This window comes from Muntiacus reevesi, chromosome 3, assembly GCF_963930625.1.
Source record: "Muntiacus reevesi chromosome 3, mMunRee1.1, whole genome shotgun sequence".
NCBI lineage: Eukaryota > Metazoa > Chordata > Mammalia > Artiodactyla > Cervidae > Muntiacus > Muntiacus reevesi.
Genome location: NC_089251.1, coordinates 90,582,257 through 90,594,668, shown reverse-complemented (window position 1 = coordinate 90,594,668; position 12,412 = coordinate 90,582,257). Strand labels below are relative to the sequence as shown.

The 12,412-nt window shown below is 57.9% G+C and overlaps 1 protein-coding gene across 1 annotated transcript; it reads left to right on the top strand.

Moving 5' to 3' along the window:
• The first annotated feature begins 1,391 nt into the window (after positions 1 to 1,391).
• On the top strand, positions 1,392 to 10,455 carry FBXO41 (F-box protein 41). The gene is made up of 12 exons (XM_065927409.1): positions 1,392 to 2,263; positions 3,685 to 3,910; positions 4,393 to 4,466; positions 4,728 to 5,086; positions 5,762 to 6,003; positions 6,236 to 6,351; positions 6,474 to 6,626; positions 6,806 to 6,901; positions 8,420 to 8,538; positions 8,695 to 8,853; positions 10,092 to 10,207; positions 10,332 to 10,455. Exons 1-12 carry the CDS (start codon positions 1,392 to 1,394, stop codon positions 10,389 to 10,391), a joined length of 2,592 nt encoding a protein of 863 aa, XP_065783481.1. The 3' UTR covers positions 10,392 to 10,455.
• The last annotated feature ends 1,957 nt before the right edge of the window (positions 10,456 to 12,412 follow it).

The following is a 12,412-nucleotide window of genomic DNA, read 5'->3' as shown; positions in this document are numbered from 1 at the left end:
GGGACCAAGTAGGTGAAGACCTTTGATGACAACTACATTGTCTGATTAGCAGATGGCCTGTGACTTGAAATGGCACAGTGACAGCCGAGGTGACTGAAGGCCAGTTACAGGGTGGAGAGCCCACGAGGCAGGGGAAGGGTGATTGGAAGCCAGAGACGAGGCAGGATGGACAGCAGGAGCTGAGGGTGCCCAGGAGTGGGATGCCAGGAAGGGTGGTGACTTGTGCCAGAAGGAACCTGAAGACAAATATCATGGCCCTTGGAGGAAAGGGCAGAGCAGGGATGAGAGACAGAGGGACAGAAGCAGTGACATATACACATTGATATCATCGATATCAAGTGAGGTGATATCTTGGTCACTGCAGCATGGTACCAGTAGTCCAGCTGGTTTGATGAGTGTGGTTGCAAGACATGAAATAAGCTTTTTTTTTTTTAGATATAACATACATACAGCTGGTACATATAATACACTAAACTTAAGTGTACGTATGCATAAACTGTGTAACTTTATGTATATACCTGTAAAGCCACCACTTATAACAAGATAAAGAACATTTTCAGCATCACATAAACTTACCTCCTGCCCCTTTCTAGTCCAGATGGGCCCCAGAGGTAACCTCTATTCTGACTTCTGTCCTGATCTGTTTAGTCTGTTCTCCATGTGTATGGAATCCAACAGTATGCACTCTAGTCTGGCTTCTGTCATGCAGCATGATATTAAATGGATTCATCCATGTTCCATGTACCAACAGTTCCTTCTTATTGCTGGGTAACATCCCATTTTGATAGAGAAGGAAATGGCAACCCACTCCAATATTCTTGCCTGGAGAATCCCATGGACGGAGGAGACTGGTAGGCTACAGTCCATTGGGTCGCAAAGAGTCGTACACGACTGAGCGACTTCACTTTCACTTTCTTTTATCCCATTATGAATATAACACGATTTATCCATTCTACTAGTGATGGGCACTTCGGTTATGTCCAGGTTGTTACCATTATAAATAAAACTACTGCCTTCCCCCCTCCCCCCTTAGAGAATTCTCATTCTTTCTCTCTCTCACGCATGCACAGTCCTCACGCAGATACTGGAGCAGGCCAGTCTCCTCTGGGAGGTCTGGCCATTGGTCTCCCCTTGCCCCTCTCCCCTTGTGGGCACGTGTTTTCTGGGGAAGTCAGTTTCGTCAAGGGTGGGGGATACGGGTTGGAGGTGGATAGGGCTACCACCCTCCTAAGGCTTGCTCCCCTCTCTTCTAGCCTCCTTGCCCCTGGCTGCCAGCGCCCTGAGCCTGCCTGACCCCTCAGGGGGGCTCGCCCGCGTCCCCCCATGAGCGCGCCGGGCTGACCTCCAGGGCGGCCGCGGTGGAGCCCGGGCGCCACGGGGGCAGCGGGGCCATGGCCTCGCTGGACCTGCCCTACCGCTGCCCGCGCTGCGGGGAGCACAAGCGCTTCCGGAGCCTGTCGTCGCTGCGCGCGCACCTGGAGTACAGCCACACCTACGAGACGCTCTACATTCTCTCCAAGACCAACAGCATCTGCGACGGCGCCGCGGCGGCCTTCCCGCTGGCGCCCGAGCCCGCCGCCCTGCTGGCGGTGCCGGGCGCCCGGCGCGAGGTCTTCGAGAGCACGTCCTTTCAGGGCAAGGAGCAGGCGGTCGGGCCGTCGCCCGCGGCGCCACACCTGCTGCACCACCATCACCACCACGCGCCCCTCGCCCACTTTCCCGGCGACCTGGTGCCGGCCGGCCTGCCTTGCGAGGAGCTGGCGGAGCCGGGCCTCGTGCCCGCCGCGCGCTACGCGCTTCGCGAGATCGAGATCCCGCTGGGGGAGCTGTTCGCCCGCAAGTCCGTGGCCTCCTCGGCGTGCTCGACACCGCCGCCCGGGCCCGGCCCCGGCCCCTGCCCCGGGCCTGCGTCGGCCTCGCCCGCGTCTCCCTCGCCCGCCGACGTGGCTTACGAAGAGGGCCTGGCGCGCCTCAAGATCCGGGCGCTGGAGAAGCTGGAGGTGGACCGACGGCTGGAGCGGCTGAGCGAGGAGGTGGAGCAGAAGATCGCGGGCCAGGTGGGCCGGCTGCAGGCCGAGCTGGAGCGAAAGGCGGCGGAGCTGGAGACTGCGCGGCAGGAGAGCGCGCGGCTGGGGCGGGAGAAGGAGGAGCTGGAGGAGCGCGCCTCCGAGCTCTCGCGCCAGGTGGACGTGAGTGTGGAGCTGCTGGCCTCGCTCAAGCAGGACCTGGTGCACAAAGAGCAGGAGCTGAGCCGCAAGCAGCAGTGAGTGGCCCAAGGGGCCCCCTGGGTGGGTGTGTCCGCCAAAGTACCAGAGTCGGTGATGGCATCACTGTGTTCCCGCCACCGTCGTGAGTGTGGCTGTGTGTGCGGCCGAGTTACACGGGCCCTGTGGCCACTGGCATGTAATGGTGGTGCGCGTGGGGCCAAGAGTGGCGTGAAGGTGTGTGTTTAGGACTCTGAGACCATGACAGTGTGGCCGCGTTCGTGTGTGTGTCTTTCTTTTCCTTCTCTTTCCTCCTTCACAAAGCTGTTTCCTGATTGTGACACCAGACTCTTCTGCCGACCCAAAGACAAGGTTCAATTCTTTATTTTCCCTTTGCTCTTCTCAGGTTTTTTTCCTATCTATTGTATCATTCTTTTCTCTCCTCAGAGAAAAACTTGAAAATATTGTTTCTACTTGTCTTCGATTTCTTTCCTCACTTGAACCCAATCTGATCAGGTGTCCACCTCCATCATTATCCTCCGTGTCCTCAATGACCTTCATGTTACGAAGCCCAAGTCATCTTCTTACTTGGCCCCTTGGCAGCCATTTGACACAGCTGATCCTTGAAGCATATCTTTTAACTTGGCTTCTAAGCCAAGGTGTGCTTAGAGTGTGCTCCTGGAATTTCCATCTCTTTCTATTGGCTTCCTCTCAGCCTTTGCTGGGCTTCTCCTCATTCCTCTGGTCTTCAAATGTAGACTTATGAAGTACATAGATGTCATCTGTCCCCATGGTGATAAGCCCCATGGGGGCAGGGATTTTTTTCTGCTTTGTTCACTGCTGTTGCCCCAACACCTAGAACGGTGCCTGGTGCCTAGAAGGTGCCCATACATGTTGGATGGATGCATGAATGACTATGAACACATGTGAAAGTAAATACTCACATGACTCTTTTAAGTACGCTGTGTGTCTGTGCAGCTCCTGAAGGTTGGTGCAACTATAAGTGTGCTTTTCTGCATCTGAGAACATTTCTGAAAATGGGTATGTGTGTGTGTTTGAATGTGTTGGTAGGACTGTGCCTCAGCCTGTGCGTGCCTGTGGATGAACGCTATATGAATTTGTGTACATGAGTGTGTGGGGCTGGCTACTGGGCTGTGTGGACTGTGTGTGCCCCTGATTGGGCTTCCTGAGGGAGGAGGTGGCTGTGTGTGACTGAACATGCCTGTGAGCACTTCTCTGGGGAGCAGCGGTGTCTGCTTATGTGCTTGGGTCTGGGTTGGTGGGGTGTGAACGTATGCATTTCTCTATGCGCTGTTGTGTGGGCAGTGTTCCTGGGTGTGTTCTGCATGTACCCATGTGACCATGAGCAGACACTGTGGCCAGCTCTGCCCTGGTCTCTTCCTACTCTTCAGGGTCTCCTCCAGTGGGTGGGTGGGCAGCCAGGCCAGGGCACTGGGGTAAGAGACTGCTCTGGGCCCAGGGAGGTGGTGCAGATCGACCAGTTCCTGAAGGAGACGGCGGCACGGGAGGCCAGTGCCAAGCTGCGGCTGCAGCAGTTCATCGAGGAGCTCCTCGAGCGGGCCGACCGGGCTGAGCGGCAGCTGCAGGTCATCAGCAGCAGCTGTGGCAGCACGCCCAGTGCCAGCCTGGGCCGCGGAGGTGGGGGAGCTGGTGCTGGGCCCAGCACTCGGGCCCCAGGCAGGACGGTGAGTGCCCACCTGCCTTCCCTCCTTTGCCTGCACATCTGACCCCTACCACCTTGCCTCATACATGCCTGAATCCCCCTCTGATACTCCGTGCTTCCTTCTTTGGCTCTTCCCCATGAGCAGATTGCAGGCCTGAAGTAGGGGTCCGGGAATAGGGGAGCCCCTCCCTGAGGCTGTAGTGAGATACCCCCCAGCAACCCCAGGCCTTAGGCAGGGGCTCACCTCTGCCCATCTCTGCAAATGAGAACCCAGGAGCCACAAGCCGGGGTCTGGGGTGTGTGGTGGGCACCGGGAGGGGGCTGGTGAGCCAGCTTCTCTGGGCTGTCTGTCTGTCTGCTTGTCCATCTCTCCCAACTATTTTTCTTTTTCTCTCTCTTCTCCCCCATCTCTGATCTCCATCTTGTACCCTGTTTCTCCCACTGCTTCTCATCCTCTGGCCCCCTCTGCCTCCTGCCTTTCCTTCCCTCTCTGGGGGCCCACAGCGAGAACACCACGCAGGCCCGGCCATGCCTAGCACGTATGCAGTGTCCCGGCATGGCTCCTCTCCCAGCACAGGGTAAGCCACGGGCCTGGCCCGTCCCCGCACAGCCCACCCTCGCCTAGAAAGATCCACTGGTCTGCTGGCCCTTCTGGGGCTTGGCCTCTCCTCCTCCCCTCATCCTCCTTGGGTCACCTCTGTCTGCCTTTCCACACTCAAGAGGGGACTGTTGGACAGTAGGGTGGGTGGATTGCCCTTGGCCAGTGGTAGGTGGCCTGGAGCGTTTGGGCAGGCCTAGGACCCCTTGCTCCTCACCGTCTGGTCCACCCCCCACCCCAGGGCCTCCAGTCGCATCCCAGCTGCATCTCAGAGCTCAGGTTGCTATGACAGTGACAGTCTGGAGCTGCCCCGGCCAGAAGAGGGGGCCCCCGAGGACAGCGGCCCCGGGGGCTTGGGCACGCGGGTCCAGGCTGCCAACGGCGGCTCGGAGCGGGCCCAGCCCCCTCGCAGCTCTGGACTGCGGCGCCAGGCCATCCAGAACTGGCAACGCAGACCCCGTCGACACAGCACAGAAGGGGAGGAAGGTGACGTCTCCGACGTGGGCTCCCGAACCACCGAGTCAGAGGCTGAGGGCCCCTCAGATGTCCCCCGCCCTGGGCCTGCCATGGCTGGGCCGGTGAGCAGCTCCCGGCTCTCTGGTGAGTCCTGAGGGGGGGCCGGGTTTTCCGTGGTGCTCACTGCTCTCAGGGGACACAGGGGAGGCAGTAAATCTCCTGGGCTCCTGCACCGCCTCTCCTCTTGCTCCAGACTTCCCACATGTACAGGGTCCTGCAGGCTTAGGGCAGGAGCTGCTGGGACACGGGGGTCCATTCCCATTACCTTCGTAGGAGAGGAGTTGAGAGTTCAAAGTGAAGCCGAGGGCCAGTGGGGCAAGCCCTCTCCCATATCCATACAAGGCCACATGCATATGTGGGACCGAAAGTTCAGGTCAGGGTGCATGGCTGTGCCTGTTGACTGCTCTGGGCAACCTCTTACGTGCATTCTGTTCACAGATGCACGGTTTCCATCCAAACCCTTTCCTTCCTCCAGTCTTGACTCAATTGCCTCCTCTAGGGGATGACTTTGGACTGTGTAATGATATACGACCTTAAAAAGAAAGTTCACTTGAGGAAGGGCCACCTTTTTCTAATTTGCAAAATTAGGGAGGGGGATAATGCAGAGGAGGGGGAAGCTGAGACCTTTGTCCCTCCTTCCCAGTTTCTGGTCCCCCAGTATGGTTCTGTCTTGCCCATTCCTCCTGCAGTTCCTGCCCTACCCCAGCTCCCCGCCTATATAACCCCCCCACTGACCTCTGACCCTGTGGTATTGTGCAGCCCGCCCTGAGGGAGGCAGTGGGCGGGGTCGGCGAGCTGAGAGGGGCAGCCCCTCCCGCTCCAATGAGGTCATCAGCCCGGAGATCCTCAAGATGCGAGCAGCCCTGTTCTGCATCTTCACCTATCTGGACACACGCACTCTGCTACACGCCGCTGAGGTCTGCCGGGACTGGCGCTTCGTGGCCCGCCACCCCGCCGTCTGGACCCGGGTGCTGCTCGAGAACGCCCGCGTCTGTTCCAAGGTGCCTGTCCCTCTTTGCCATCCTGCTCTCCCAGTCACCCTTGCTGTGACCCCATCTTTTCCCTGACAAAGTCTAGCCCTGCAAGGTCTGGTCCTTGTAACCCTTACCACACCCCAGCTTCAACCTGGCTCCCCGAAATGTTCTCCTGAGGCCTCCCATCCTGGGGCTGGTCCATCTCCCGCCAACCAGACTCACATCCCATTATGCCCAGATAGCTCCTCTCTCCTTGCAGTTCCTGGCAATGCTGGCTCAGTGGTGCACCCAGGCCCACTCGCTGACACTGCAGAACCTGAAGCCCCGGCAGCGGGGCAAGAAGGAGAGCAAAGAAGAGTATGCCCGGAGTACCCGGTGAGGCCATGGGGTGGGGCTGGGGGGACCGCTCCTGGACTGCAGACCCAGAGTGATGTCAGGGTGCTTCCTGGAGGAGGACCTGGCTGCAGACAGTGCCCTGACTTCTTGGCCATCCCCAGGGGCTGCTTGGAGGCAGGCCTGGAGTCTCTGCTGAAGGCAGCGGGGGGAAATCTGTTGATCCTGCGCATCTCCCACTGCCCCAACATCCTCACTGACCGTTCGCTGTGGCTGGCTAGCTGCTACTGCCGTGCGCTGCAGGCCGTCACCTACAGGTGGGTCCCCACTGCTGGAAGCGAGGCCTTGGCCCGAGGGATCCCTGGGCTCTGCATACGCATACCTTTTCCCCCTCCCCCCAGGGCTCTGGGTCAAAGGGACCCAAGAGCTCTGTGGCCCAAAGGAAAGGAGCCGAGGCCTCCAGAGTGGGTGGCCCCAGCTTTTGTCTCTTCAACAGAAGCGCCACAGACCCAGTGGGCCATGAGGTCATCTGGGCCCTGGGCGCAGGCTGCAGAGAGATCGTCTCCCTCCAGGTGGCGCCACTTCACCCCTGGTGAGCAGAGGCAGTGGTGGGGATGGGCAGGGCGGTGAGTGGGGCTGAGGACCCAGCAGACCTGGGCCCATTCCATGTGCTGTTTGGGGTGACAGATTCACATTCATCAGTCTGTCTTTAGGCTTCAGAATCGGACGTGGGATCATGGCCTGGCTTGCGGGCAGTGTGACTTTGGGCTACCCAGTCGTGCCTTAGTTTCTCAACTGCAGATTGAAAGTGGTATCAAGCATCTGTGGATCTCGTTAAGCCTGTAGCTGGCTCAGATGAGATGTGTGCCTAAAGGCTGCAGAGCCCACAGCAAGTGTTCAGAAACACTGGCCTGAAATAGCCAGCTTTGTTTGACACAAGAAAGGCAGTTAGGGAGGTCAGTGTATAATCCACAAGAGAGCTGGTTTCCAGAGAATCCAGGGTGTGAGATCATTCATCGCTCTACTTGGAATTCTCAACCTGCCAGGCTTTTTCACTCCCTGCGTGTGCCCTGCAAGACTGTCTTCATGACACCGCCTCCAGGTCACCAGTATCCCATCACTGACACTCAGAATTTGTCACTGCTCCCCTGTCTCCATTCCTCTTGCACCTTGTCCTAGCCCCTATCTAGTCAATTTTACAATAATTTCTCTATGTGTCAGTCTACACTAGACTCATGTTTCTTGGGGCAGAGGGTGTGAATGTCCATTTCCGTGTCCCTGGTACCGAGCACGTGGCAGCCGCTGGGGATTGTTAAGTGATGAAGTGTTCAGGGAAGTAGCAGGTTTGCTGTGAGTGGTGGGCAGGGCCCAATGAGCACTGAGTGTGGAAAGGAAGGCTGGGCCAAGGTCAGGTCTTGCCTAAGAGATTTAGATTTTTGCATTTATCTAGAAAGCACTGGGAAGCCATTGGAGGATTATAGATCTTAACAAATGGGATTGCATCAGACTGGTAGCATTCGTCGTCTTCCCCTACACTGCGTACCTCTTGGAGGCAGGGTCCATGTCTATATGTCACCACTGTGTCCCCAGTGAGTGAGTGAAAGGCACTCAGTCATGTCCGACTGACTGTACAGTCCATGGAATTGTCCAGGCCAGAATACTGGAGTGGGTAGCCGTTCCCTTCTCCAGGGGATCTCCCTAACCCAGGGATCGAACCCAGGTCTCCTGCACTGCAGGTGAATTCTGGCCCAGCGCTGTTGTTCTTGGTCATGGCAGGACATGAGAAGCATTTTGTTGAATGACCGAGTGAGAGAATGTGGGAGTGTGAGTGCAGCCAGTGGGTGAACTGGCAGGGAGACGAGCTGCATGATCAGATGAATGCTGATTGTGGTCTGAGTGTGGGCTGGAGAGTTGTTGAGGAATCAGAATCTGCAGGTCTTGGCAGGAAGTGAAGGAGGAGGAGTCAGGGAAGATCCCAGGTTTCTGACTTGACCAGTTGGGTGGTTGGTGGGGCCCTCGCCCTGTGGGGCGGGTCCTGACCGAGGAGCGGGCTTAGGATGGCATGCAGCCAGGGGCTCCCTGACGACCCTCCCTCCACCCCATTCTCCAGCCAGCAGCCCATGCGATTCAGTAACCGCTGCCTACAGATGATCGGTCGCTGTTGGCCCCACCTCCGGGCTCTGGGGGTCGGGGGTGCCGGCTGTGGGGTGCAGGGCCTGGCATCGCTCGGTGAGTCTCTCCGTGGGGCTGGCGTAGGGGGTGGTGGGAAGCAGGCATGGGTGCAACAGTGAAATCGTAGCGGGGCTTGGCCTGTGGTGTGGGTGGTGGCAGGAAGTGACCTGGGTGTTTGTCAGCAGGCCCTCCCCTTTCCTTCCCTCTTCCTAGCAAGAAACTGCATGCGGCTGCAGGTGCTGGAGTTGGACCATGTGTCGGAGATCACCCAGGAGGTGGCGGCTGAGGTCTGCCGGGAAGGCCTGAAGGGCCTGGAGATGCTGGTGCTCACAGCCACCCCCGTAACCCCCAAGGCCCTGCTGCATTTCAACAGTGAGTGATGGGGAACATAGGTGGGGTACCACTGTTGCCTCTTACCATGTCTTGTCAGCAAGTAGCATAGCCAACTCCCTCTTACTCCTGGTCAGCAAACACCAACACTGGGGTCAGGGTGACTGGGATTCTAGCCCTGGCTTTGCCACCAGTGCCTTCTGAGGCCAGGGTGGCGTTGAAGGCCTGCCAGCATCTGACCCGAATGGTTCAGTTCAGCCAAATGGGCATGTGTTGCCCTGTGCTCCGAGATAGGGGCTGTTCAGTGTCATCCGCCATCTGCCCCCACGTGAGCCTCCAGCCGAGGGCCAGGGCTGAACAGATGGGTTCTGGAACTTACTGATCTACGTGTCCATTCTGTCTTTACCACTTACTAGCTGTGTGACTTTGGGCAAGTTACTGTACTTCTCTTGAGTCTATATCCCCATCTTTAAAGCTGAATGCTAAACTGAATGGGCAGGAAGATTAATGAGATAATTTGTGTGAGCCCCCCAGGACAATTCTCAGGGTGAAGCCTTCAGCACGCCTCTGCTGGCCCCTACCTCCCTCTAGCCCCCACTCCCTCCCTGTGATTCCTCCACCTTTATTAAGGATGCAGGTGCCCAGCTTGAGCTGCACACACCCAAGTGAGTCCCTCATGGAGGACCATTTGGCCCCTGGCAGGACCCCATATCCTGAGCACTGCAGGTTCCTTGACTTTCTTATCATCGCCAGGATCCTCTTCCCTCCCCTTCAATCTCATGGCCCTGCCCCGGGCTGACCGTCAGAACTAACTGCTTGGTCTCCAAAATCTTAACCTCTAGAATCCTCTCAGCCTCCTGACCTTCTTGCTTCTCCTCCCCTGACTTCATGCAACATCCAATCCCTTAAGCCCTCTGCTCCGTGCCTCTGCTCCTCCAGTGCTCTGGCTGCCCGAGACCCAGCAGCTGTGCCTCAGCTACTCTGCTCCTGTAACTCATCTCCGCATAGCACAACGGTCCCCTCTGGCAGCGAAGTTGCTGGAACCTTCACAGCTGGCTATCATCCACTCGTCCTCCCAGAGTCCACCACAACCTGTGCTCTGGGACCTCACCCTCTTTCCCTCCTTGCCCAGGGGAGCCCGGGGCAGCATGGATCTGCTCCCAGTGCCTAGCACACGGTTGTCTCTCAGAGTGTTCTGATTTCATTAATTGGTAAGAGGAGAGAAGACAGGCCTCTTGCCCAGGTCAGACGTGGGCCCCACCTTACTCACCTTTTCCTAGGCATCTGCCGGAACCTCAAGTCCATTGTGGTTCAGATTGGGATTGCCGATTACTTCAAAGAGCCCAGCAGTCCTGAGGCCCAGAAGCTGTTTGAGGACATGGTAACAAAGCTCCAGGTGAGCAGCTGGCTCTGATCAAGAACCCCCAGGGGACCCCCGGCTGGGACTGGTGACCTGGGTGTTTGAAGGGAGGGCTCCGCCTGCCTGCCCCAAGGGGAACTTACTCAGGTTTGGTCCGCAGGCCCTACGGCGGAGGCCCGGCTTCTCTAAGATCCTGCACATCAAGGTGGAAGGCTGCTAACCCGGGTTGGGGGCGGCAGGGTCCCTGCCAGCCCCACACCAGCCACGCTCTTTGGACCTCCAGAAGGACCCTGATCTGAACTAGACTTTTGGAGGTGTGGTGTTATCCCTGGTTTTTGGGAGAGGGGTTGTCAGTCTCCTGTCCTCCTGCTGGGACGGTGGAACGCAAGCCTGACCCTGAGCGCTGCCTCTCCAGGGCAGGGGCTTGGACGGCTGGCCCCCGACTCCCACCCCACCCCATCTGGAGCAGCCCTCTAGGCACAGCCAGCAAAGAGCTGAGTCTCCGCCAGCACTTGGTGTCACCGCCCTGAGGATCTGCAGTAACCACCAGGGGCTCCTTGGCTGCTCAGGCTGTTGGGGCAGGCCTCCCCTTTGTGAGGCCCAGCCTCCTGGTTGGGAGCCGCTGTCAGGCCCCAGACTAGAGGGGTTGCTCCAACAGACAGCTCAGACTTGGCCAAGAGGCCCTTCTCTTCCCCCTGCCCAGTCCCAGCTCTCTGCGGGGCATCCTCTTCAGGCAGCCTGCCAGGGCTCTGGGTCCATATTCTCCAGGGATAACCCTAGGAGTCTTGGGGATGTGGTCAGCTGGAAGTGGGAAGTAGGGGGCTCAGTGAGGTAGTGGCGTGGGCTTGGAAGGGCAAGACATCTATCCAGAACTTCTCCCCAAGACATCCAGGCCACGCCTCCCAAGGGTGGATATTGCCAGGGCAAGAACACTTCGAGTTTTTACTGCTGTAGAGAAGACAAGACTCCTCCGAGCCACCACATATCCCGTGACACCAGAACTAAATTCTGAGCTACAAGGTACCTGTTTCTGTACCCTCCACCAACCGCGGGCCTCTGGAGGGGCCAGGTCCCAGCTCTGGGAAACGCTGTCAGCCGTGGGAAGCGGTGCCCGTCCTCAAGGAGTATACTTCTAATCTGGGTGCTTGGACAGGAATCTGATGGCCTTTGGGTCCCCAAGGTCATGTGAGAGGGAATCACTTGGCTGCCGTCTGCTGGGGCCTGGAGGAGGCCGTAAGGGGGTGGTTTAGTTTGCTTCCTTGTCCGGTTACCTTGCTGGAAGATGCGGCCTTGGTGGGGAGCCACACCTTTGGGGCCCAGAAGGAGGAGCCCCAACATTGGACTTGTCCCCCCTCTTCAGTCTCCACTGACCCATGGGCTGAGGGCTGTGTTGGGGGGTCTTCTGCCTGGAGCAGTGCTGGGACCTGAACCAGGATCACTGGCTGAGTGCAAATGGGGGCTCTCACTGACCCTTGCAAGGTTTCCAAAGGGTCAGGTCCTGGCACTATGACTCTAAAGACTCAGGTCTCCCAAGTTCCTCCTCTTAGCCCTCCCACAGTGGCACAAAGGCCATGGGTCCTGCCAACCTCCATTTGGAAAGTTCTTTCAAACAGTAATCTGGATCCATCTTAGGGTTTCCTTCTCTCTTGCCATAAGATAGGCTTTCAGCCCTAAACATTAGGGCACTGGTTCTGGCTGGGGCTGGGCTCCTCTAGTTTCCCAGTCCTTTCCGGGAACCCAACTTTTCTGCCACAACCTGGCATCAGGACATCAAGACCCATTCTGGGTTTCCCTGCAACAAGGTCTCCAGAGCTGGGACCCTCACAGGCTCAGAAGCGTATCTAGCTCTCCTGGCTCCCCACACAGCCGTGTCTTGCTCTTTTTGTTGATTTTCTTCCCGTGACTTGTTTTGGCCCTATACCTTGAAGACTCCAAATACCAAGGGTGGCATGTCAGTATCTCCATCTAGCCCTGCACGAAGCCTTGGCTGTGTGGCATCCCCACCCCAGAGCAACTGGTTCTGTTGGCTCTAACCTCCCAGTTCTGTCCCCAGGAGTCATGAAGGAGAAGCACAACTTTCCTCTCTTCTGGGGCCGGAAGGGATGTGGAGGTCCCCTTGGCCTGGCTGCCCTGGGTGTGTCTGTTCTGCTTTACCAGCGGCACCCTCCATAGCCGCTGCTGCCTGTGACCCCAGGACCAAAGGTACTGCCCTCCCTCTGTCTCCTGGGCAAAGCACAAAGG

What these genes read in the sequence shown, in the direction of transcription:
- FBXO41 (XM_065927409.1), top strand. Translation starts at nt 1,392, where the DNA reads ATGGCCTCGCTGGACCTGCCCTACCGCTGCCCGCGCTGCGGGGAGCAC. An exon ending in GAGCAGCTCCCGGCTCTCTG is followed by an intron (nt 5,087 to 5,761) that starts GTGAGTCCTGAG and finishes GGTATTGTGCAG; the next exon opens with CCCGCCCTGAGGGAGGCAGT. An exon ending in GGCCCTGCTGCATTTCAACA is followed by an intron (nt 8,854 to 10,091) that starts GTGAGTGATGGG and finishes ACCTTTTCCTAG; the next exon opens with GCATCTGCCGGAACCTCAAG.